The 27456-nt window shown below is 37.5% G+C and overlaps 1 protein-coding gene across 5 annotated transcripts; it reads right to left on the bottom strand.

The window, feature by feature from the left end:
- cxxc5a (CXXC finger protein 5a) lies at positions 1-25094 on the bottom strand. 5 transcript variants are annotated; one of them, XM_084387057.1, is made up of 3 exons: positions 24476-25094; positions 12720-13750; positions 1-1360 (listed from the first exon to the last, which is right to left on the bottom strand). In XM_084387057.1, exons 2-3 carry the CDS (start codon positions 13524-13526, stop codon positions 1319-1321), a joined length of 849 nt encoding a protein of 282 aa, XP_084243183.1. In that variant the 5' UTR covers positions 13527-13750; positions 24476-25094; the 3' UTR covers positions 1-1318. The 5 variants fall into 5 exon arrangements, with proteins under 5 accessions (XP_084243183.1, XP_084243181.1, XP_084243185.1 ...); XM_084387055.1 differs by having other exon boundaries at positions 1-1363; positions 24476-24993; XM_084387059.1 differs by having other exon boundaries at positions 24472-24716.
- Positions 25095-27456: the final 2362 nt, after the last annotated feature.

Here is a 27456-nt window from a genome sequence, read left to right as displayed (position 1 = left end):
TCTTGATAAAACATATTTATCGCATCTCAATATGACATCTTGTCCCATTGCTTTTTATTTTGACTGTTTGAATGGAAAAGGGAACAACCTAGAGGATTCTGCGAACATTTCCATATTGTTATAATTTTTTTTTTTTTACGTTTGTAGCGGTTTCTTAAAAAACATGCAAATAGACAGACGTCAGAGCTGTAAATTTTCGACACAAATACATGCATTTGTTTTTATTCACAAAACCAGTCCATAGTTCTAATCCAATACAAACATTGCTGCTTTTTTTTAAAAAGATGTAGCTACCGGCAATGTCATGAAAACAAAACGAAACAAAACAAAAGTTAAATCGTTCAGTGCGTTTGATTGAGCCGAGCAAGTGCTGTGGAGGGCTCTGTAAAAATTCAGACTTTTACACTGAGAACAATAATGTGACGATCCGTAATATAACGTAACATCACGTGGAACGTGATTCCACGTGATATTACGTGACATGATATGATGTAATCTGACATAATATAACAAAAGGCTGCCAGTATACAGTAAAACAAACTGAAATATTTAAAGTTTGGAGCATCCAGTAGTAACAACGCTACATAAACAATGAAAATGTTATCTTCCAATTACGTTGTCATCAGATTAGGGATTTTGATGATGCATATTTGTTTATTCAGAAAACTGGATTTGTAGATTTTGGAATATTTACTTTTCCCTTGAAAGACAAACAATGATCAGTTTTTGAAACTATAAATTGAAATCAAACTAAAAAACGAAACAATCATAAAATACAGTTTTTCAGTAAGAACAATGGTCCTAAATTACAATAGTGCTTTGCCATTAGCCACTAATTTTAAAATATAGCCGTAAAATTTACATTCTCTACACAAGTACTGTATCTTTCCACACGTGAACAACATTAACACCAAACACAGAAATTTTGTTGATTGTCCACACTGAGTCCGCCATTTCTGTTTGTCAATGAACAGTTCCATGTCTAAGCCACAGAAAAAATCTGCTGGAAAAGGGACAAAAAGGTACCAAAATGGAAACATATAAAAGGGAATGAAAGTTGCCATAGATATTTTTATTTATGTTTAATTTTTGGTTCAAGGAATAAGTAGGTGCATCCATTACTCGTTTGATTCTTTTGTATTGTTGTTTTATTGTTCTGTATCTTGTGATGAAGTTTTTTTTTATATTTGTCTTGTATTTCTCTTTTTTTTCACATAGTTTTTGTTTGTTAGCCAGTGTTGGTGCCCGAGATGATCCAAGCGAGAGTTGGCATTGCACTTGATGGCAGAGCTTTGGGTGGAGGTCAAAGGTCACAGTCCTACTGGAACCACCGGAACGCCGCGCCCGTCGGCAGCATTACCTTCTTAGAGAAAGAGAAAGAGAAATGGGGGGAGGGGGCAGAAATGGGGTGCATTTAGTAGAGTGCAGTTTGGATGAAAAACACATACAGATGTAGATATGTTAAAGACCCTGGGGAAAGAATTAGCGTTTTGTGGCCTTTAGTCCATGTGTTATTTTTGAAGCCAACTATATGCTAGTGTACGATTAATGCATAAGAAACTTGCGCTGTTTCAGAAATCAAATACTTCCCTACTCTTTAGTATGTGAAAAAAACAGTATGCCAAAACAGAAATATGTTCGAAAAACAGTCGCCAGATGACTTACTACTTGCACCGAGATTCTAAAATGTGCACTTTATGAATGGCATTGAAGCAACACAATGCAACTTCTGGTAGGTCATGTGACAATAACAACATTGTGGATGTAGTACATCCGAACTTCATTCATACTATCCATATTCATACTATACAAAGCATACTTTTTAAAGGTTGTGAAGTAAATTCAAATGTAGTACCAACTCAGACAGTACGCGATTTCAGACACAGCATCAGCTTTCTCTCTTAAGTAAATGGAACAAATATATTGATGACGATTAATGAAGTCAGATGATTATCGGTCCCGTCTTTCTTAGGAATATCCCGGACGAGCCCCCAGTATTTTCTTATTTCTTAGGCTCCACTTTTGACTATTCTTGTGTAAGACTGCCCTTGTGTAACTTCTTTCCGTAATGTTATTTGCACATCATGGACACAACTTGACAAAACAAGAACTAGGCACTGGACACACTGGTATACTCGCATGCAAAAATATTGATGACTCATCCTACACTACACAGATTTTTGTCCAATCAAATGTTCTCTAGAACGAAATACCCCGCCTCCTAATACCATCTGCATCTGACTAGCATTGTGTCTCACAGGGTTCTTCAGAAATCGCATACTTAGTAGGTACAAACTTTGCAACTTAAAGTCAATCTATAATAGTACAAAAGTGTGTAGTATGAACAAAATCTGGACATCTGCTATGTTTTCACTCTTTGTCATGTGACCTACAGAGTCAGTTGTGCCTTTTACTATCACCTCATGGGATAGTAAAGTGTCCACTGGATGCGCACTTCAGAATCTCACCGGAAGTTGTAGGCCATCAAGTATTTTTTGCCTACTATTTTAGGAATACTACTAATTCAGACATACTCTCTTCAAATACTGTTTTTCACCTAGGGAAGTATGCATATTTGGATGCAGGGAAGCCTAACTAAAGGAGATGAGGTCTTCGATATCTCCTGCTTAAACTTCCTGTTTTGATAGAAATTACATCAACACAGGACAAGCTTCCGGCAAGTCTTCAAATGAACAAAATGATGTTGTTTAATTCAAAATGTCTACTATCAGAAAATAGTTCCAGTTGAAAATACAGAAATACACAGACATTGGTTGTTTCACATCCTTTTGCTCTCCTCTGAGGCGGTGTGATTCATCTAATTCCTTCTTCTCCCCCTTTCCTTCCCTGTTCTGTCTTTCCTGCCCCCTCCTCCTCTCCAGCCATGGGCCATGGCCCTGGCTCCACGTGAAACCCGATACGCCACATTCATTATTTAGACACCACGCAGTCACGTCGAGCACCCACCACACTGCTCTCGCTATGGCCTCTTTATATCTCACTGTCTCTCTGTATTCTTTCTGTGCTGCACGTCTGTCGGTTTGGCATCTGCAGCGGGACTCAGGTGGGCACCGAGAACGGGCCAGCTGAGGAAAAGCAAGAAGCCTTGTGAGGCGACGTTAAAGTTGAAGGGGGCTGAAGCTCAGACATTGCAGGACAGACATAGTTCACCCCCCCCTTCAGCCCCCCCAACAGTGCAATGCTACTGCGGCACAGAATCTCACACGTTCGCCAGCAATAGTCCAAGCCATGGGCGCCAAACACATCCCCGCTCACATGATCACATGTGCACTAGCCCACACACTCACACTCAATATCATTCAAGTGTTCCTCAATGAGACAAACTAAGACAGACAACGTTTAAACACTCAAACACATAGAAATATATGGGCCAGACTTAAGGCACTAAACTAGAGTGTTCCCACGACAACAGCTGGGCAGATGTTAACACTTTAATGGGTTTAGCACTTCCTAATATCATGTTGTAAATCAAGGATGCCGGAGTATTTCAAGTATTTCTTGGAGGAGACAACATATTTTTTAGAAGTCTTTTTCTTTACTTTGGAGGGTGTGTGATCCTTATTTTGTAAATACAATAACCTCTTGTGGCTGAGTAAGAATATAGCATGTCAGACACCAAAATGCAAGGCATGTTATATTAGGTGCCCTTAACTGCTATGTACTAACATTTATATTAATAATTTGATACAATGCACTTACTGTGTACATACATGCTTTTACATTGTACTTATATTTAAAAAATACCTGCATATAATTACATATGCAATTAATTTCTGTAATTACATCACTGTTGACCTTTTCCTTACCCCTTAAACTTACCCATAACACTAAACCTGTCCCTATTACTTGTATCCCACCTCAATAGCAAAACAACATGGACACAATAAGTACATTGTTTTTGTAAGTACATAGTAGTTAAAGACACCTAATACAAAGTGTGACCAATTTTTCTTTATGGAGAAGACAATCCCAGAATGCATTGCAACAAGCTCAGTGAAAACGGATCGAAGATGGGCTAAGTTTCATTCAATACAAAGGTATATTAATAAACATAGTTATAAATGCACTATATTGCCCAGTATTTATATGCTATATATCTTTATACTTATTTGAGTGTTACAGCAAGGCAATGTTACAGGAGGAGTGTTACAGTAATTTAAACTCACTGAAGCTTTCTGAGATACAAAATAGATGGTTTGAAACATAGTAAAGCTGAATTTTCAGCATCATTACTCCAGTCTTCAGTGTCACATGATCCTTTAGAAATCATCCTAATATGCTGATTTGGTGATAATATATATATATATATATATATATATATAATTTTATTATTATCAGTGTTGAAAACAGTTTAATATTTTTTGTGGAAACCATGATACATTTTTTCAGAATTCTTTGATGAATAGAAAGTTCAAAAGACCAGCATTTATCTGAAATAAAATTTTGTAACATTATAAATGTCTTAACTGCCACTTTTTTTGATCAATTTAATGCAATCAATTTAGTAACTTTTGAATGATAAACAACATGAAACCAAATTCCATAATTTTTGAATCGGTTTATATTTGCCATGGAGTTACATTATAGTTATTTCTAACTGATAATAAAATACATAATCACTTTTTTCTGACAAAAAAAAAAAAAATGTTACTACAAATATTTATTTATCATATTTGTGGAAAAATGTGGAAAAATCTAGTAACACTTTACAATAAGATTTTATTAGCTAATGTTTATTACATTAGGTAACATGAACAGTCAATGTTAATGTTAATCTCTACATTAACTAATACATTTTTAAGATTAAAAGTTAATATAGTTAACTGTGTACTAACCTTAACATGAACATAACTAACATTAAAAAAGTTAATAAATACTGTACGAATATATTCCTCACTGTTGGTTAATGTTAGTTAATACATTAACTAATGTTAGAAAAAGATACCTCATTGTAAAGTGTAGCCAAAAATCTGATACTTGCTCAAAAAACCCATAATGTTGAGATTAGCTAAATATTCTCTTTGTTATAAGTTGCATTTCCTGCTCCTGCTTAATTTTGAGACCTACATTTGAGTAAACACTCATTTCGAAACAATGCAAAGAGCCCACTGCTGACCACATGTGAAATTCAAACTCAACACTGTGGGTGTTTCTTGCACACGAGCCCCTGAGAATTCTCTGGTTGTGACCTTTAGCTTGTGACTACCCCACTAGAAGTGACCCTAACGCCCAATCCTCTTTCAGAAGCCTAGCTCACAGACGACCATTATGCCGCTTGACCCACAACCTTTAACCCTCTGTAGCATGCGTTTCCAAGGTCATCATTCCTGAAGGTGTCAACCAAAAGATCCACCAACTTAATCTGTTTATTGATTTTCCTATGAATAAGTTCTATGCTCCAATCTGCTGAGGGTTCAGTTTTCACAGGTCAGTGATACACTGGCGCTGTATTACTGACCTGAAGGGACAAGAGAGCAGTTTCAATGTTTCCGTTCAATAGCCTGAGCTAAAAATTGCGGATTGAAGGTTAAATTTATATTTTTCCATCAAAGTGTCTTTCATTATTAAAAAAGATTATTTCACTCAAATATATATATAACAAAAGCATTACCTTACACTTTAAAAAGTGATCAGCTGACTTAACTTTAAAAAGGAAACCCATTGCCTTAAATTTATTAAGTTAATAAACTTCATGCGTAATTGAAAAAAATTAAGTTGTTAACTTGACAATTCCACATAACCTTTTTTTTCTTTTTTTTTTAATTACGCATGAAGTGTGTTTTCTCAACGGGTTTCCTCACTTTTTTAAGTTAAGTCAAATGATCACTTTTTACAGTGTATTTAATATACATATATTGTTTTGTTGCATTTACAGCAAAAATAACTAAATTCTGACCTAAACCAATAATGTGATTCACTGAAGAATTTCTCATACAGTGATATAAGCTTTTGACCCTTTTGGACCCTTTTTCAGAAAGCCAAAAATCTGCCCGTTGCTTTCCATGTCTTTATGTGTGTGCGGTATGCAGCCCTGTGGTCATGTATACCTTTGCTGTGTGTGTGTGTGTGTGAGTGAGTGTGTGAATGTGTGTGTGTCGGGGTGTCAGATAGTGGTGCAGGGTGACAGCTTCTCTCTGTGTGCGCATACCAAGACGAGGCGAGACCATCTCCCTCTTTCAGAGCACTGATACCACAATCATCTCAGATCAACCCTTCACTCTTTAATGAGACTGTCATGAGACACAAACACACATTTACTTTGCTATGTAAATGACACTGCATAGACATCTATGGTTTATATATAAAGCTAGTTATAAATACACACCCTAAAACTAACCCTACAGGACCATTCTACATTAAAAAAACAACAACAAAAAATGTTATTTACTTGACTTTTATACTGTTTTTACAAATGAGGACATCCCCAAAAGGAGGTTTGGGGAGATCTGGTCAGGTTTAGCTCACTTCTGGGTACAAATTTGTCCCATAAAGCTAATTTATAATTGTCAGGTAAAAATTGTGCTGGTATCAATTGAATTAATAAGTGTATTTATTTGAGTAACACTTTACAATAAGGTTAACTACATTAGTTAGCATGAACTAATAATTACCTGCACGTATACAGCATTTATTAAGCATATATATATATATATATATATATATATATACAGCATATATGTTAGTTTCAACATTTACTAATACATTATTAAAATCTTGTTAACATTAGTTAATGTAATGTGAAATAACATGAACAAACAATGAATGAATGTATTTTTATTAACTAACATTAACAAAGATTAACAAAAACAGTAACAGATGTATTTCTCATTGTTAGTTCATGTCAGTTAATATATTAAGTACTGTTAACTAATGAACTTTATTGTAAAGTGTTACCGATTACACTACTGAAAGTCATTGTTAGGATTAGATCTTTTTAATTTGTCACCACTTTTAACAGTATACAGATTAACCTTAAAGCAAACCTTTTGTAACTTTATAATAAATAAATAGTTAGTCGATTTTATCTTAATTATTCATTTTCTTCTTCTTTTTTTTAACCATTTTGTCCACAAACGCAACCTTGTGCTGATAAAAAAAAGACATCGTAAGTGGTTACAGGTTTAAGCTGGTCAGTCAGCTGACTTCCATCCTGACCATCTGATGAGTGGGCATCCCCCCCCCCCCCCCCCCCCCCCCGAAAACAAATCTTTCAGTGCTAGAAGCTAACATTCATATGCAGAAGAAAAAGTTTAAAAGTTAAAAAATGTATATATAAACACACTGACAGAACTATATATATAAGATATGTAAGAACAGCATTTTTAACGCAAGAACAATTTCTCGCAGTATCCTCACAAATACTTAAATACCTAACAAACACTAACAAGCAATCCCATTTACGTGCATTACCACATCTCAAATAAGCAAGCAGTCACGCAGTCACACACACAGCTCTGAGATCTTGGAGTGAAAGTGAACGTTAGTCCGACGAGCTCCTAATTCTCCTGTGCTTCTTTTATTTCCATTCAGACGCAGGCTTCCTAAAATAATTCCCCACATCTCCAGTCAGTGAGGTGTGAGGTGGCAAAGGCCTTGACGGTCTGCACACTACCTCCCCCCTCACTCTCCCCTCTGTTTTTATGGCTCTCTCTGAGATGCCAGCAATGCACCGTGAAAGCTGCAAAACACCCAGTACTGCAAGATCACTCCCTGTCTGTACCTTCTTAAACACACACACAAAGCACATGCAGTTACTTTACCGTATACACACCAATACAATACAAAGTATTGCTGGTTAAGCTAGTTAAGACTCCCATGCTGATAGATAAGACGCCATCTACTTTTTGATGGTGATGAGATGATAAGCAGTCTACAACAAAACTTTACTGGTGCAACTAGTCTGCCTGCATGAAGCTTGTTGGCTTGTAGTCTTGCTGATAAAGTTAGTTTAGAATCACATGCTGATTGACAGGACTCCATATTCTAATTAATGGTGATGAGATGTTGTTAAAGGAGCCGTATGTAAGATTGTGGCCAAAACTGGTACTGCAATCACTTTCAAATTACTGTAGAGCGGTGTATCCCCTCCCCCTCCCCCCTGACTCGAGGTTGCAAGTTAAGGCCCCTGCACACTGAGTCCGAAATTATCGCATGCGTTTTTTCGCTTTCGTGATTCGGTGGTTCTGAATTGTCAAAACACCATTCAAAATGCTTGCTACCGATGCGAAAAACGCAGAAAATCAAACCTGATTCGAATTTTTTTTTGACAGACGAAAGTTTCGGAGGCAGTGTACAAGCGTGATTGACATAACGTGAGGTCGTATTTATTTTTTAACGTGCGGAAATTTCGGACGCGAATTTCGGACTCAGTGTGCAAGGGCCTTTAGGCTGCAGGATCCAGCAGGAACGTAGGCTGCTACAAGGAGCTTCCAATGGCAAGTGACGAGTCCTACACAGTACATTTTTTTTCGGACTTTGTCACGACGTATTTCGGATTCATAACGAGGTCTTTTAGGTTTCGTAACGTTAGACATTTTTTATCCGACTCGTTTGTAGCTGCAGCTGTGGTAACTAGAGCAGAGCTGGCAACCCGGATGCCGAAACACTACTGACTTCGTGATTAGTAGATAGGTGGAGGGTGGGGCATCAGACCAAAACACAACATGACAACATCAACATCAGTTGAGGGCTGCAACTTCACTTTTAAATGACAATATCCTGGCCGGACTACTGTTGTCAGTGATATAAGTATTTGAAATGAACATGATTTCTTAATGTCTAGTGACATATCAGGGCCATTTTATGATTAATTGAAATACATTTCTTACATACGGTTCCTTTAAGTGGTCTAAACTGGAAAGCGTTACTGGTGAAACTGGTCTGCCTGCAGGAAGCTGGCTGAGCAAAATAGTCTTGTTGGTTAAATTAGTAATGAATCCCATGCTGATGGATAGGATTTCATGTTTTAATTAATGGTGATGAGATGCTAAGCGGTCTAAATGATAAGACTTTACTGGTGAAACTGGTCAGCCTGCATGAAGATGGTTGACCAAGTTAGTCTAGTCTAGTTAAGCTAGTTAAGACTCACATACTAAGATTGATTCCATGCTGTAATCAATGCTAATGAGACAATAAGAGGTCTAAACAATAAAACCTTAGGTCAAACTGGTCAGCCTGCATTAAGCTGATTGAATGAAGTTAAGATGCTGGTAAACTGGATTTTATGATCAAATTCATGATGATGGGATTCAAAATGCCAAAATTGTACTGGTGAAAGAGTCACTGACCACGTAAATCTGCCGGTTAAGCTAGTTAACAAGTCTGGTGGGAACACCAGTTCACCAGCAAACAAAACATATTTGTATGTTGATGATCATCATGTAATGCTGGTGTACTGGTGTCCCAACCAGGCTTCTTAACTTACTTAGCTGGTTAGCTAGACAAACTTGGTCTTAACTAAATAGATTCATGCAGGACAAGTTATTTTCTTATCAGAACCAGTGTTATTTTTGCTGGGTATAAGTATAAATTCTGTCCAAAACAGTGGCAGTACAATCAAAAGCATTACACTGATAAACAGAAATCCTGATTTTTAGATTTCTCAGTATGTTTTGTAGTGGATTTGTGTTCAAAAGTGTATAGAAACTACACAAATTTCAAACAATTAGACTTTAATTGTTCACATTTTTCTATTTATCAAGCACGCAAAACTAGCCAAGTGAAGAGTGATTTTTATAGCCAACAACACAAAACCTAGTTATTTAATTTGCATTCACAAATTCACTTTCAAAAAAGCAGCATGAATCAATATGTTACTGTATTTTGTATTATATACAGTATGATGACCTGGTCTACAAAATGTAAACAATCAGACTTTAACACATTTTCTTTTTAGCAAACATAGCCAAAATGCTCTAACCTGGCAATAATCTATGGCCAACAACACAAAACAACTAGCAATTTAACTTGTATTCAACAAATTCACTTTCAAAAAAGAAACACGGATCAATACGTTGTGCTTGATTTGGTTTCCACAGTTCTGTTTCAACTCCGTCTAGTAGCAATAAAACAGCAGGTGTAGCACATCTCAGACGCTTAGTGCAAAACTATTCCCATCATGGAAGGCGCTCAAATTAATATCTATTTAAGAAACCATAAACCGGCAGCGCTTTATGTTTTAGACACATTTTAATCACAGGGGCTCCCTGAGACGCCATCAGACGTGACCTTGTTTGACTCCACACTGACTGGACAGCTGGGGAAGCAGACGTGCCGTGGAATTACCAAACCATTTTTAATGACTGAAACGTTAGTGACACAGCATCACCCGGCCGTTATTATTCTTATCTTACGAAAGGTGTTTCAATGATGGGTCTGTAATCAGCAAACAAAATAAAAAATATTGATTTAAAGGTTTTATTTCTGTGGAAGATATCAAATGGACAAATCCAAAACCTCTTCCTATGAATATAGCAACAGAAAGGAGGCATGACTACCTTTGAACCAATTTAACCATTTGTCCCTTTTTTAACCAATAAGAGTCAAATACATATTAAGGCACAGAAACATCAAACATGAGAACGTGAAGAGAGAAAAGTTATGAACTTTTATATCAGAATTGTTAATTATATATATATAAAAATAAATTAAAAAAAACTTAATTTCCAGGTGTAAGATCTTGGAGACCAGCAAACTATCTTGGTATCAAGAACATTGAGATAGTGAAATATTAATATGTTAATGTAAAGCTTTGTGTTGTGCTTCTATTAATATGTTAAAATTAAAGTATATCTGAAATGCTGTTCACAACCCATTTCACTTGTAATGTCAGTGAAACAGGATATTCATCAAGAACACAATGTAGAGGGGACTTGATTTCATCCATTGCGATCATGAAAAGCCAAAATGAAAACTATGTCTGCTAAAACTATGCAGAAATAGGTACACCACTATTCAAAAGTTTGGTGTCAGTAAGAGTTTTTCTTTTGAAGTAAACAAATACTTTTTTCAGCAAGGACACAAAGTTTCTCAAAAATTGACAGTAAATACATTTATTATGCTGTTTTTTTTTTTACTTTCTATTCATCAAAGAATCAAAATGTAAAGCACCACTAACTGTTTTCAATAATACGAAATGTTTCTTGGGCACCAAATCAGCATGTTAGAATGATTTTTGAAGGATCATATGAATGATATTTTCAATTAGAAAACAGTTATTTTAAAGTGTAATATTTCACAATATTGCTGGTTTTACTTTTTACTGTACTTTTGATAAATTAAGCCTTGGTGAGCATAAGAGACAAAATTAAAAAAGTGTCAAACATGAAACACTTTACAATGAGGTTCATTAAATAAACACTAATTAATGCAATCGCTAATATGAACTAACAATGAAAAATATGTTTACTGTTTATAGCATTTTTTTTTAATCAAGGTTAATGTCATTTTTTTTACATTTGCTAATACATTTTTAACATACACAAACATTGTCAACAATGAACAATAGTATATTTATTAGTGCTGTCAAATCGATTAATCACGATTAATCAGTTCTAACATATAAGTTTGTGTTTATATAACATGTGTGTATATATACTATTCAATTTATATGTGTGTATTTGTGCACACACAAACGGCATATATATATGTGTGTGTGTGTGTGTGTGTGTATACAAACAGACAGACACGTGCACACACACATATATATGCACATATATTATATAAACACAAACTTTTATTTTAGAATTGATTAATTGTGATTAATCGATTTGACAGCACTAATGTTTATAAATGAACATTGTTGAATGTAAACTAGTGTAACTAATGAATGCTGTAAAAATTTTGTTTATTGTTAGATCATTATACCAAATGCATTAAATAATGTTAATAAATCGAACAGTAGTGTAAAGTGTTCCCGTTTTCTCTGGAATAGCATGCACTGATCATTCACAATGAGTCCAGGAATGTGCATTAAGTAAATGGGGTTTATTTTAATTTCATGATGACTTCAAAATAAATAATCCGCCAAATTCGTCTGCCATAATTCAAACACTATTGACATTTGGACACTCTGTAATAAGTTTGGAGGACCATCAGCCCCAACTGATGAGAGAGAGCAGGGGGTGGGCTGTTCGTCACTGACACCTGGTGCTCCAGATGACAGCCCTATAACCAGATGGATTACGTCGTACATAAAAACACATACACAAATACGTCCACATCATGCCCACCGCTACATCCTCAAACATACCAACGGGTTGAAGAAACTCGCTACGATTCTTGATCTTAACAAAATTAGCATCTCTCTGTAAAACCGGTCTAATGAACGCAGGGACCTATAAAAGCAGCCACACCGGAGGGCGTCATGTCTCTTAGGAGTGTCCTAGTAGTGTCACAGAGGCATGATGTGGGAAGAGTGACGTGATGCCGCAGTGGGGGGCAGATTAGAACAAACCCCATGGTGCATGTCTGGCCGTATCTCCCTCCCCCACTACTGTCAGTGCCACCTGTCACCCCAAAGCCTCATCTCCCAGCCTAACCCTCAGCAGAGGCTCTCTCAACACCGCCATTGAGTACAAAGTTCACCCAAATTTGAAGCAACAAATGTTGTTATGCTTTCTGGCCACAAAACATTCCCTCTGTAATATTAGTGCACACAAGCAAAGGAATTAATAAAACAGAGTCTCAGTATCGTTTACCTCCAGTGCAGCAGACGGTTTCTTCTTGAGCTCCTCGCACTTGCGGAACTTGCAGATCTGGTGGCCCGTCTTGCGGTTCCGGCAACTGCTGCACTGCTCGCAGTTAATCCTGCGCCGGCAAGGTGGACACATCCCACAGCGTTTCCTTTTCTTCTTTCCGGAGCTAATCGCGGAGGCAAGCTCGCTTTGCACTGGGTACTCCGTCAAGCCGGCCATGTGCAGTGCGCTGTCAGCCAGGAAGACTCCGGCTGGCGTCATGATGAAGAGCCCCGGGTTGAAGGGGAAGCCGCCGCCCACACCGTACGGGAAGTCTGTGTGACCCCCGACCGCGTCGGCCACCGACGCCCCCTCCAGGTCAACCGTCCCAACCTCGCCCCCGCCCACGCCCACTCCCATTCCCCCTGGCAGCAGCATGTGCTCCATGCCCGCCCGCTTTAGCAGCGCAGCTGCCTGGGCAAAGTGCAACAGGCCGTTCTGTCCCTCCAACACCTGCTCCAGGGTCCGGTCCAGCTTGCTCGACACCAAGGCCGAGGCGGAAGGCTGCTGCGGCTGCTGCTGGGCGGGCTGGGGCTTGGCCGCGTGGCTCTTTGCCTGGCCGTTGTGTTTCAGTCCGTTGGCGGTCTGGGGGCATGCGGCGGTGTACTGCGAGAGGGTGCGAGACCTCTTCAGGCTCTTGCTGAGGGGCTCGCTGATGATGCCGCTCCGGTTGCGGCGTTCGATGACGGGGCTGTCCTCCCCGCAGTCCTGGTCCGTGTCCTGGTCCTGGGCCTTGGGTGTCCGGCTACCCTCCGGCTGCCTGCCAGACATGGTCCAGCCCCGGGGTGTGAGCTCGGGAGGGGGGGGCGGGGTTGGGGAGGGGACGGGGGCTGCCGAGGGAGGAGCCAGGCAGCGTTCGAGATCCGTTCAGTTCCCAGGTGAGGGTGGAGCCTCCCCGTAACGGGCGAAATGGCCGGCCAATGGCAGGCAGACTCCGATGCCCTCAGCTCTAGACTTCAGCCCTCATCCACATCTTTCCGCCGGCAACCTGTAAACTAAGACACAAAGACAGAAGGAGAGAGAGACGGAAAGATGTTGAAAGCGTTCTGATGTTTAAAAGAGACCTTGACAACAAAAAAAGCAGCGGCTGTGAACAGTGAGAACCTTTCTTTCGCATGGCTCCAACATTTTATTGAGTGCTGTACCGATGCCCCTACTGTGCCTGAGAAATCAATATGTACATTTATCTTCAAACACTATTTAGAAGGAGTAAAAGCAAAAATGAGACAGAAATGAACAGTAGGACAGCCAGACGATGTGATAAAAAGCACCCTGAATTATAAAAAAGCCAAAAACAAAACCATGCAATCATTTTCACGATTAGCCTTTAAGAAAAGTGAGACTCACTGCTTCTGTAAAAGATGACATGAGACAGAAGACGGTGCAACGTACTGTACAGTAAACTTGAACCCATTAACTTCTCTTTATCAGCGTATATGTTATAGAAAATGAATAACATGAACTTTTGTGAAAATAAATCAATTATGTCTTTGGCAAGTGCAAGTCAAACTTCTAATGAATGAAGTCATTTAGATAACTTTAAAAAGTTTGAGGTCAGCTGGGCAAGCACAAACCTGATCACCTGTCTGTTCCTTTATTCACTGTAGTAACAGTGGGAGTACAGGGTTAATACTATGTAGTACGTACTCATTTTGAAGGGCCGAGCACAAGTACTCTGAAGGGTGCAGGCAGGGCATTACTGTCCCCTATGTATACAATTTATTTTAGGCATTCATATGTATACATCTGCTACATATTTCACTGCCACTTTATTTTTGCTTAATCGATAACCTAAACAATCTCTAATCACATATACCGGTACAGGTAGATACTACACTTGTTATGAAAATATAAAGAGGTCATTCTACAAAACAGGTGCCATTTGTATCCCTAAATTATGACATCAGCTATCTATTGTTAAATTATTTATTTTACTATGTGCTAATTTAGATATTTCTCTAAACACTTTCTTTTTCTGCAAGACCCTACTTCTTGATGTATTATATCCACATTTCTGATAAAATAATAAAAAACTATTTTGTTTTTCTTCTCTCTCTCTGTATAGTATTAGTTCCCATGTTATACTTCAACCCTGTTACCATAATTGCTGTGTCTTTTAAACCATTTCATAAATCCCCCCAAAAAACTCTTCTTCCTTTCAAGAAGGGAACTTCCCAAGGACAATTAATGTCTGCTCTTTTTTTTTTTTTGCAGACAGCTTGTGTTTTGGTACATTTGAGAGTAGGTGCCCATCTTAAAATGTCATATTAATATTTGTAATGTCACAAAAAAAAAAAAAAACTTCTGTAACACTGTCAACCCCATCAATCCCTGATGGCCTAATTATATCCTAGAGTGTTTATCCCCGAATAATTCAAATGCATTAAAGTAGTTTAAGATGGTGCAAAGTAATTTTTTAACGCTTAATCAGATGGAATGTTTAAAATCTTACAGAAAATTCCTTCAAAAATCACATCAAACTTGAAAAGATTTTGTAACATAACACAAAGAGACCTGTTGTCAATCGCACTGTGAAATATGAAACATGACAGAACGTTGTTAAACGTCCGGACACAGAATTTTACCTCATGACAGAATCCAAACAGCAAAAACTCAACTTGGTTTTTTATTGGCTGGCCCCCTGTCCACAACAGAGACATCCACAAACACCCACACACACAACCCCACTGAGAAAAGCTGAGGAAATGGCCGGGCCAGTCCTTATAAGGGAAACAAAGGGACAGGGAGGGAGAGAGGAGAGGATGAGGGGTGGTGGAGGGGATCTACGCAGTGTGTGGAAATTGGAAGGCCAGAATTAGTGGGAGGTAAAGCTTCAAAGGCAGGAGCGCAGCCCCCGCATTCTCCCCAGCTCAGGGGTCTGTGGCGCCAGCGGACCACAGCCAGCCTCTTTCTCTCCTTTGCTCTCTCTCTCTCTCTCTCTCTCTCTCTCTCTCTCCTCTCGTTCTCCTTCTCAAACCAGGGGCCACACTGCACCAGGCTGCCTTACCTCACGCCTGCCAAACCTTCCCTGCCGCACACATCTCTTGCTGGGACTATGGAAGCACCCGACCTTCACGTCCCAAAAGCACTGAAATTACATAGCAGCGTTTTTATTCAGTATTAGCAGCAATGACTCACTTCCCATCCAAAGCTAAGGAGAAAAACATGTCTCTAACGGACCATGCTAGCTTGCGATGGACAGCCCGTGGTTTCTCTTTTATCCTGGCTTGGAATGGCAATATGGCACATCTCAAATCCGTTCCACTCTTATGGTTGCTGCACCAAGCCAACAGTTGGCCACACACCGCCACACACCAAGTGTTATCCTAACAGCGTGTTGTAGTCCGTCCCCATGATATACACTCCTATCTGTGTTATTGTTTTGTTTCTATCTTATGATATGTTGTAATCCTAGATCAGTGTACACTACCATTCAAAAGTTTTTTTATTTTATTTACTTTTAAATAGCAAGGATGCATCAAATTGATCAAATGTGATAGTAAAGACATTTGGGCAAAACTTTAGTTTAGGCTCCAATTCTCACTATTAACTAGTTGCGTATTAGCATGCATATTACTAGGATATTGGCTGTTATCAGTACTTATAAAACACATATTAATGCATTATTCTGCATGACCATATTTTACATACCTTCTACCCAATAAGTAAACTTAACAACTACCTTACTAACTATTAACAAGCAGTAATTATGGGTTTATTGAGGCAAAAGTCCTAGTTAATAGTCAGTTAATAGTGAGAATTAGACCCAAATCTAAAGTGTGAACAACATTTGCATATTTCAAATAATGCTTTTTAGAACATTCTATTCATCAAAAAACTGTATCACAGTTTCCACAAACATATTAAGCTGCACAACTGTTTTCAACATTGATAATAATAAGAAATGTTTCTTCAGAATAACCAAATCAGCATATAAGAATGATTTAAGACGGTTGAAAATTCGGCTTTTCCATCACAGAATTAAATTGCATTTTAAAATATATTGAAATAGAAAACAGTTTGTATGTATTGAAAAAGTTTTTGATCAAATATATGCAACCTTGGTGAGCATAAGATATTGTTTCAAAAACATTAAAACATCTTACCAAGCCTATAACAGTGCAAAGTTCTGATAAAGTCTTGTTAAGAATGACAACGTGTGTGAAAGAGGCAGCGCGGCCAGTCAGATGGGGTAAGAAAAAGGCAAGGGACAGGTGGCTCAATGTTAGCACTACTTGCTTAATTACTGTTCCCAAAGTAACCATTAGGGTGATGGAAATGGGCCCACAAAATGACTTGGCAAATAAGCCCACTGGACATAAATTAATCGATTTGCTTCCTCCTGTTTTGAGACGTTTTTTCCCAGTTAGGAGTAAATTCAGTCACAGAGAATCCCTGTGAGCCGGATGCTTTAGGCGATATATGATACCATTGATCTCACAGTAAATAAAATGCAAAAACAGTGTATGATGGTTACTAAGCGCATTGTCAGTTCTCTGTAGTTTGTTGTCTTGTGCATCCCCCCCCCCCCCCCCCATCTGCTCATGTAACATATGACCTGTTTTTGCTGATGTCTCATAAAAGCTGAAATAAGTCAATTTGTCTGTCGCTGCCTCCACACCGGTTCCTGTCAATCATTGTAACCTCTTCAACATCAGGTCCACCTTTAAGTTAAACTATCTTCCGGCTTCTCTGCACAGTATTCACTGAGGACTCGCGTCAAATCATGCCTCCTCAGACCCTGTGATTTTATCAACTCATCCATCTACAAATGTGTAACTCCCACATTCTGTCAAACACGAGCACTTCACGCTCTTCCAACATTTTTGTCTAATTAACTCGCAGATTTTTCAAATTAAGTCAACTGATTGTCATTGCAACATTTCCTTCATTCCTCCTTGACAGTATCATTTTTTTTCCTGCCACATATAATTGCTGTTCACTAGCTATGTTGTTTCAATGACCAGTATGCTTGCATAGTAAGGACTTAAAATAATCAGCAAATTTGTCTCTTTCCACACTGAACTCAAAACTGCTGTGTGATGTGACACTATCTGAGAACATATTTCATGTTTAGCTGTGGAGCTACATTTTGGACCAATGCTCTTTCACAATAGGCGAGGTAACTCAGTGTAACGCCACATAAATGTGTGAACTTTATCCGACTGATAGCCTAAAATATATACAGTATGCGCAGATATTATATATCATTCTACCTTTTGTGAGACTGAATACAAAAAATGCTCACCTTAAAAGTCCAAATGTCTATGACAAACTTCACATAACATTTTTTTTTTTTAAATAGTGCAACTGCAGAAAGCAATCTTTCTTATAAAAATTATAGAAAATAAATTATACAGTAAATGCCTATGTAAAACATAAAACAATATTTAAAAAAAATATATATATATATCTTTGTTTCCGCCAAAAATAATTGTTACAGTTTATCTCACACTTCTTTTCTCAGAATTGTGAGATATAAGCTCAAAATTGTGAGTTATAATGTCAGAATTCCGATATATAAACTTGCAATTGCACTTTTCTGACGTTGCGAGTTTACATTTCACAATACTGAGGAAAGAAGCCAGAATTGCGAGATATAAACTCGCAATTGAGAGTTATAAAGTCCAATTCTGAGGAAAAAAAGACTGACGAAATTCTGACTTTATAACACTCAATTGCGATTTTATATTAAGCAATTTTGAAATTATAACTCGCAAATTGCGGGTTTATATTACAATTCTGAGGGAAAAAAAAGTCCGAATTGCAAGATGCAAAATCACAATTGCAAGAACAAAAAGTCTGAATTGTAAGATAAAAAGTCGCAAATACTTTATAGTCTCAGCCGCACGGACTGCTGGCTGAAAGTCTGATGCATATGACACACTTAACTTGAAACATTTTCGAAGTCGTCATCTGATTGGTTGAATTCTACATTATGTCCGGGAGATGTGTGTTTCACGTTCTTTTTAACGGTCTGCCTGGAAACAAAGATGCCGTGATGCCAAACCCCCTCATGGAAGAGAAAAGCTGTCGTGTTTACAACTGTGACAATGAGCGCTTATCAGGATCAACTTAACGCTAGATTTTCAAAAGGATGTGAAGTTTGTTCAGTTCGCGGCATAGACTCTTTAAAAATATTCAAGAGTTTTACACGCCGGTCAGTTATTGTAAGGACATCGACGTTACATTTTCACACCCATAAACATGACGCGGTACAAAACGAACTGTGATTGGTTGCTTTACATGTCAGTCAGACGGCCTCTGGGTGGTCATTGGCCAATGAAAGGTACATGGAGTCCAGACCTTCTACAGTCAGTCGTAAGGCTACGCCAGACTACCTTTTTTATTTTTTGTATCCAGTGGCAGAAACAAGTTTCCATGAAGAATCTTGCAGGCTCTGAGTAAACTTTTTTTAATTAGGTATGCCAACTTTTAGTATGGTAATGTGGGTTCCCATGATCATTTATTGACATATATATTGGCTACTGTAGCATTTTTACTAATCAGACAAATAATGATAACTTTAAAAAAGTCTTGTTTATTGGCTGAAACGGAGCATCCCTAATTAGAAGTGATCGACAAAATGTCCTGTCAGTCTTCTCTGACAAGATGAAGACAAGTTCATCCCGATCTCATCTGTCACATGGTCAGAATCGGTTCAGCTGGTCATTGGTTGCTTCTGTCAGATGTTTCACACAAAATGCAGATATAAATGCAATAAGCACATTTTTGTTCCATCCTTAAACTGAAAGTAATATGTAATAACTTGGTGTCAGAGATGGCCAAAATACACCAGTTTGATCAATTCAGCTCTCCAGTGATTTAGAGCGCCTCTTTACTCTTCATAATCAATAATGTTTGACTGGTTAGGGGTAACAAAGGACAAAATGGGACTGCGCTGTAACGGCAAACGGCAACATTACCTCATATGATCTAAAAACAGAAGTGAGTATGGAATATAAATAGCTCTTTCCTAAAGCTGTCATTAGGTTACGTAAACTACAATATCCTATTTTGTTTCAAGTCCAATGTGTCACAAATGTAAGATATAAGCCTTTGAGGATCATATGCTTTGATCAAAGGGAAATTATGAGCAACGACCTTGGTGAATTGGACTGACAAGAGAGGATTCGTTTTCAAACAGAGGTTGAGAGGTCAAGAAACTTACAGCTGAACAGGAAAAGGCACCGACCAGACAGCATGGAAAAGCACTCAAAGTTGAGAGAAATAGAAATTGGTGCTTTTTTTTTTTTGTTCAGCTATAATGACAGTTAGAGCGTTGATGCTAGCAAATAGCATTATTTGTGGTTGTAGTGTGAATACTAACTAGGCCACTTTTGTGACACAGAAAGGCATCAATGTTGTTAATGGTATAATGTTACAGGATATGACCAATTACTGCAGATGCTAATACTTTCGGAGCTCATACTGTTAAAAGTTTGAGAGTGAAAAACTGCTAATGTTCTGATCAATTGAACCAATTAGTCGCACAACAATTATACGATGGAACAGAACAACAATTGTGGGCTTCATCTTTCCTCTCTCAAAATAATAGTAATTTCTAGGTGCCAAAGGTAATAAAAACAACTGTTTTAAATAAATATGATAATATTGATTTGGAAAACTGCAATATCCTGTGTGTCAAAAAGTATAGAAGTAGTGCGGCTATGATAGCTGCTATACACACATATTCAGCAGAATCATTAATGTACTAAAGCACAGGATAATAGCTACATAAAGATGTGTCTGGAGAATTGTATGACTGATATCGCTACATTAAAAGGAAGGAAGCCTAGTAATGGCTAATTACACCCAAACAGCAATTTGAGAAGATTGTTTGGAAATATTCAACTTTGCTTCCTGTAAATCCTTAAAGTCTTTAAATCACAGACAGTTTCTCCTCTCATTTCCATTTCCAATTATTGTGACAGTTTCAATATCTTAACACTCATTGACATTCATTTTATATTATTAATTCATTAATTGGAAGAAACATTCAGTATGTGTCCACGGCAGACTATTTAAACATTTATGTTAACTGACAAAATGTATTTTAAATGTATGCATTTACGTTTGCAAGGCCTCTAATGGTAATATGTCATGTGAAGCGGTTTGTAAAGAGAACTCGTGCCTCCTCCCTAGGGACAAACACGCGACTAATTGGTCCTCCCCCTATTGAATACCAACCCTACAATCCTGCAGTGAACATGAGTTTTACACTTTAAACAGAGATGCACCAATACTCAATTTCTCTGCTGATACGATAGCCGATTATTCAGAAGGATATCTGCCGGTATACCGATAGCTTGATTTTCTTAAGGACAACAAATCTCTCCCAACTAATGCTGTAAACTTACTAAACTATACATCTCATATATCCTACATACTACATCCTACATACTATATCTCATTTGGTACATTACTATAATATTAGAGGTTAAAATTAACAACAGAGCTACACTGTAAAAAAAAATCCATTACATTTACAGAAAAAAACTGGCAGCTGTGGTTACCAGAAATTTCCCGTAAAAAATACAGTAGCAACATTTTAGGTTGTACAGACTTAACTTAAAATGTACAGTAATAAACCATATTTCATTATCTGATATAATGTTAATTTACCGACTTATTCAAGTATTAATATCTGTTTTGTACCATTATAATACACTGACAACCAACAATCACAGCAGTAATGAGAGTCACATGATTAATCAAAGCTCATCACAAGTAGTTCTTCCACAAGAAAGTTAACATTGGCAAATATAGAAGCTGCACAGTGTCATTCACACAAACACTAAACACCATCATGGTAACAAAAATACAATAAACATTCATTTAATAACATTAAATGTAACATAAAACCATAATGTACATAACTGATTATAAAAAAAAAAAACTAAGAAAACTATGACGAAACATTTATTTCAACAAAAATACATCAAATGTTAAGTGTCACGCAGGGAATTGTGGGAATTTTTTCACTGTAAATTATACAATGACTTGTTCGTTTTTACTTCCAAAAACTGTAAATTAAACGGTATGTTACAGTAAAATTACATTAAATGTACCATTAGATCTATCACAGTTATTTACCGTATATAGTAAGAAAACTTTCTGTTAACAAATTAACAGTTTTTCATTGTAGCATTTTTACAGTCTTTTACTGTTAAAATCACAATCATTTTTTACAGTGTATTATTTTTTTCATTTGAACTAGAGATGCACCGATGTATCGGCCCATAATCGGTATCTCAACTCATACTGTTTGTGAAGAAAATGCATGAACTTAGTTAATGAGACAATAATGCATTAAAAGTAAAAAAAAAAAAAAAAAGCACCATAAAAGCAGTCTCTATTTGACCCTATGAATCACCCGTAGTTCAAGCCAGGTTTGCCAGGTCCGCAGTTTTTCCCTACACCAAACATTATTTTGATAAATCTTTTCTTCCACTTTAATGCAAGTTACCGGAACGAATCATGTCTCATATAATCGCTCAATCAGTGTTTCAACCGCGGAAAGACGTCAGTAAAACAGCTTGTGATCAATATGTCATATAACGTTGCATCTACCTCAGGAAAGTTCAGTGTTTACAGTACGTTAGTTAGCTATCAAAAAAACACTAGAGAGGTTATTTACTGTTAGTTATGTATGCTTGAATACATTTATGAAAACTTACCCTGGTCAAGCAGACAAACATTTCAGTTTTTGAGTGTAATTATTATTTCTGAAAATATACCAGTTGAATGGTTTGAGGTGACCGTGCTCATGCGTAAAACGTGCAGCAGACAAGAAAAATGAAGCGAGCGCACCATACTTATTCTAAATGTATTAATATAGTCTTCAGAGATTCGCGTTTTTGTTGTTTACACAGAGACCGTTTTCAAAAACGTGCACTTTGAAACTTTAAACTTAGCGTTTTCAGGCACCCGAAACGCCGTTGTTGTGTGAACAAACGGCCATAAAAAGTTTTAAGTATTTAGTTGAAACCGGTGTTGTGTAAACAGCCCCTTAAGCCAGGGACACACTTAACAACTGTAAGGACGATTATGAATGAAATTTGATACTTGACTGATCATGCCCAAACCCACCAAGACATCTGCGTTGTTTAAAATCTGCTTCAGTCGTTGAAAAGTCTGTAAGTGTGTTCAGTTCAGTCTTAGAATGTTTCAGCTAGTCTTTGTGTGTCCCTGGCATTAGTAGCGCCCCCCTGCTTCGATTTAAGATTGGTTAACGATTCATCGATTAATTGACCATTAATTACAATGATCGATTATGGGAATTTAATTGACAACCTTATACAATCTGTAACAATGTTTACTTTTTTATTTAAAAAAAAAAAAAATACAGTCAACAAATCAAGAACACTAAACTTCTAACATTTGTCAAATTAATTTCCAAGACAAATTTGAAGTAATGGATAATCTAATGCCACTAAAGCGCTGAAGCCTCTGAGAGGAGAATAAAATAACAGATTTCATCGCAACGTCACGCAGCCAGGCTAATATCGAGCAATTCAGGTACGTAACATCTCCCTCAAGACACACACACACACACACACACCTATCTCCCCCTGCCGCTGTCTTTCTTCCTCACACCGCTTCACGATTACACACACACTCGCTCACGCACGCATGCTCTCTCACACGCAAGCACACTTGCGCACGAGATCCAGAGGACGTTGACAATAATTCATGTTTTCAGAGCTCGCTCAGCCAGATGTGAACTTTGTCGAGCGGCGCCCTGAGCATTTGCATGGCTCAAAGTTAAATGCGCTTGAAAACTTCTCCAACTCTTTGCGTCATTGCGAAAGTTAATGACTGGCAATCACACAAACAGTGCGTGCATGAGCGCCGCGCGCTGACGGACTGCAGCAGTAAATCCCCGCGCGCTCTCAGTCTCCGCGGCGACATCAGCCTGATAATGTCCTCTCAGTGAACAATGAAGCGCACATTTTTGCCTAATCCCACCGCGATGAGTTGCACTAATCACCACAATTCACGAGCGACTAAACAGCAAATTGAAAACACATTTTAAAAACCCTTTATATTTTACAACATATACCGTCATAATAACAACCACAGGGTTTTAGTAATGCACAGGTGTGCTGCCGGTAGACCAAAAGTTCCGCGTCTATAACATAACGCATCATCAACTACAATACCACCTGTCGTTACATGCTGGAGCAACTATCATAAACGTCATCGGCATCATAATTTTACTAGCACTTATTCAAGAAAGTGTTAAGTTTATGCAGCCCACCATAGCATTTAAATACGATTACAGTTTGTATATTCAGTCAATTAAATGTAATTCTTGCGTTCTGTAAAATTAAAGCAATATTATACTTCCTGGGCTGGGAAGCGTAATCGTGTTTCCATAAGAAAATAAAGCAAAATATCTGCTGCAACGAGTCAATATTGTCCAGTCGCTAGAAATATGTGTCGGATCTTAATTCAATTTGACATTAAAGCAGCACAAAAATACCTTTTGTCTAGACTCAATGATCTGAAACCTGGGTCTCTGCGGTGCCAGTGTACGGTCTGCAGCAGCACGACTGACAATGTACGGTACAATCATTCTCCCGTTCTCCCAGCCAACAAGATCGTTAGGAAGATGACATCCCAACTTTGAGCAGACTTCAACAAAGTATGATTCCCCCCCTTTCTATGTATCTGCATATTTGCAAACACTGGCCCCTTTTTTTATTCGCACCTACCAAGGCAGATCCGAGCAGAGGGGAGGGCTTCCACTGTCCGAGCGCCCCTTCTCCAAGCCTGTCGTTGAGATTGATGGCAAAAAGAAGGGAGAAAAAGCTTATTCTTCACTTCCAGAAATCATGTAGCCTTCGACCGAGCCGTGCGCGTGAGGAAGAGAATAGAGAATTATTGCTAAACGTACTTTCTGGGAAGCTGAGCGTGTGGGCTCACCAACCTTTCGATTCTCGCAATCCCACCTCTACATCCAGAAGAACATGCAAACACATTTCATAGATTTTTGGAGCTTCACGTAAAAACCGAACTGGACTTTCGGCGACGCTGAGACGCTGAGGAAAATACACAGATTAACAAAGACATTTCGCGTTACGCAGCGCCTCTTTTTGGCGACGTTTTAAATGTCGAAGCGTAACGTGTAGGGTGTTTCTCGACGTGCACGTACATCGTGAAAGATTTGAGGGTTAATGTTACGGACGGAGAGTGTTGATGGCTCTGTCTCCCTTTGCACTGTGCAGCCTGTGATTTTTTTTTTCTCTCTAGGAGCAAAAGTTGATATGTCGTCATACCGCTTTAAGACTGAACTTCCATTCAACACATTCATATTTACCATCAAACAATGTCAGAAGGATGCACGTGGTGGCTGCATGACTTTGTAATCCCACTATGAGATTTTTTTATTTATTATTTAACGGAATAAATTAGTATGGAATAATAAAGTATAAACGTTTCAATCATGTTTTGCACTTTTTGAAACTTTGTTATGCAAATAATATGAATATATATTTTGCATGAATTAAGATTTAGTTGGCTATCGGTAATTCTTCAGCGATACTAGACTAGTAACATCGTATTAGCTGCCATTTTTATTTTATTGCATTGTGGGTCAATGACTTTTTGTCCATATCTGAGGTTATTCAAAAATGCATTTCAGTTTGTTTTGTTTAAAAAAAAAAAAAAAAAAACTCTTATACGATTAAAATGTTTAGAATTTGTGATTTGTATGGTTTTGTAATTGTAAATAAGAAAAAAATATGTGACATTCTTGAAAAAAAGAAAAATCTTGTAAGTAGTCTGACGTAATCTTTTAATAGTAGGCCTAGCCTATTTCTTTACATTAAGCATTGTTGCATTATTAATATTTTAAAATGTGTCAATTATGCCAGTCAATGTGATAATAATCAACATGCAAAAATACATTTTGTTGTCATGTGATGTAAATGTAATCATGACCCATGATAACTGTCAATGCCATTTTTAATCATATAGACCTATTACATATTTAGATCTTTTTAAGGCATGTTTAGTCCAGGCCAAATTGAGTTACCTAATTGGGTTATTTTGATCTAATATTTTAAATAGCCTACATTAGGGAAGGAAACGTTTATATATATGACATAAAAGTATGTAATATATATATATATATATATATATATATATATATATATATATATATATATATATATATATATATATTACATACACATTACATACTTTTATGTCAGACTCGATTAATGGAGATTAATATGACAGCAGTATATATATACTGTTTATGTTGTGTACACTCGTGTATTTAATGTGCAAGTCCGTTTTTCAAATACTTTTTAGGGATTACACCACTTGACATTTTTTGTTATTTTTATTATTTAAAGTTATATTAAATAATTTTGTAGAAAGTGGTCTGAACATTAAAAAAAATATGAAACCAACTTGTATACAAAAATTTAATTAAAAAAAACTAGACATTTTAGAATTTTTAGAACCATACGTTTTTAAAAGGATTTTCTCTTTTTTATAAACTCGGACTTTTTTATTTCTCGGTGACCCATGAAAATGTGAAAATGAAATGCAAACATATGAATAACATTTCTTTAAAGCTGCTTCTTTTTTTTTCTTTTTTTTAAGTGACGCAGAACACACGTTATACCGCTATGCATTGTGTGGTCTGCTATGGTAAACAGGGGTCAGCTGTGGTCGTTCGGCTCCTGGTTTCGCTCAGTCCACTCCGCTTCTTTTGAATGTCCTGTCTGCTGGCAGGCGGCCAAACGAAGTGTGTGGAAATGACACCGCCAGGGCGGCAGAGATTTTCCTTCATTTCTCTCCTTCCCGATCGCAGACGGGCTGACATTGGCTAGAAAGTGGAGCAGCTCGTCAGGGACAATCAATGCGAATCGATCGAGCCGCGCGGGTTTGAGGCTCCGAGCTGGAAAATAACGCGCGTGCGAGTGAGAGAGAAAGAGAGAGAGAGAGCGCGCGAGCGAGAGAATGGGGAGGGGATGTGTTACCAATACTCACCTCTCTCACACACAAATATCGCCTTTACTAAAACCTTCACTTCATGGAAGGCACATCAAAGACAGTTTACTCCTGAAGCAAGGATATTTTATCATATTCATCAACATTAAAAGGATATTGTTTTTCCCCAGCTGTCAAAGCTAGCCAAACGACACGCCACTATGTGGCTTGGCTGTAGTTACAGGTTTATTTTAATATAAACACCGTGGGGTCCAAGAGTCTGAGACCACTATAAAAAGGCTTCCATTTTTGCTTTTTTCTTATTAGAAATGACAATATTATCATATTCATAATTTGAGTGAAAGGTTGAATTAAAACATTAATATTAATTTCAGAATTACTTAATATTTAGTAGGGTGAATTAAGGGTGATTGGGGCAGTTTTTTTGCCTAGTTTCCAAAAATAAAAAAATCAGCCAAACATAGGCTGATACTTTTGTAGATGTTACCTATCAATTTAAAGTGGAAACATTTTGAGGAAACATTTAGGTGTTTGGGACAGCACATCTTTTCATTGATTTAGGCTAGTGTACTGTGTACACATAATTTACTGCACAAGTAATAATATAATTTCACAAGCTAGATTTCCTTTTTCTGTGCATCATTATTAAGAGTCCAAACTTTATTTCTCAATGTTTATAAATACATCCCTAATTCATACAGAACACAACATGACATTGAGGTAAAAGAAG

Source organism: Rutilus rutilus (genome assembly GCF_951802725.1).
Source record: "Rutilus rutilus genome assembly, chromosome: 18".
Classification (NCBI taxonomy): domain Eukaryota; kingdom Metazoa; phylum Chordata; class Actinopteri; order Cypriniformes; family Leuciscidae; genus Rutilus; species Rutilus rutilus.
Note: the sequence above shows the minus strand (reverse complement) of the source record. Positions and strands in the feature narration are given on the sequence as shown.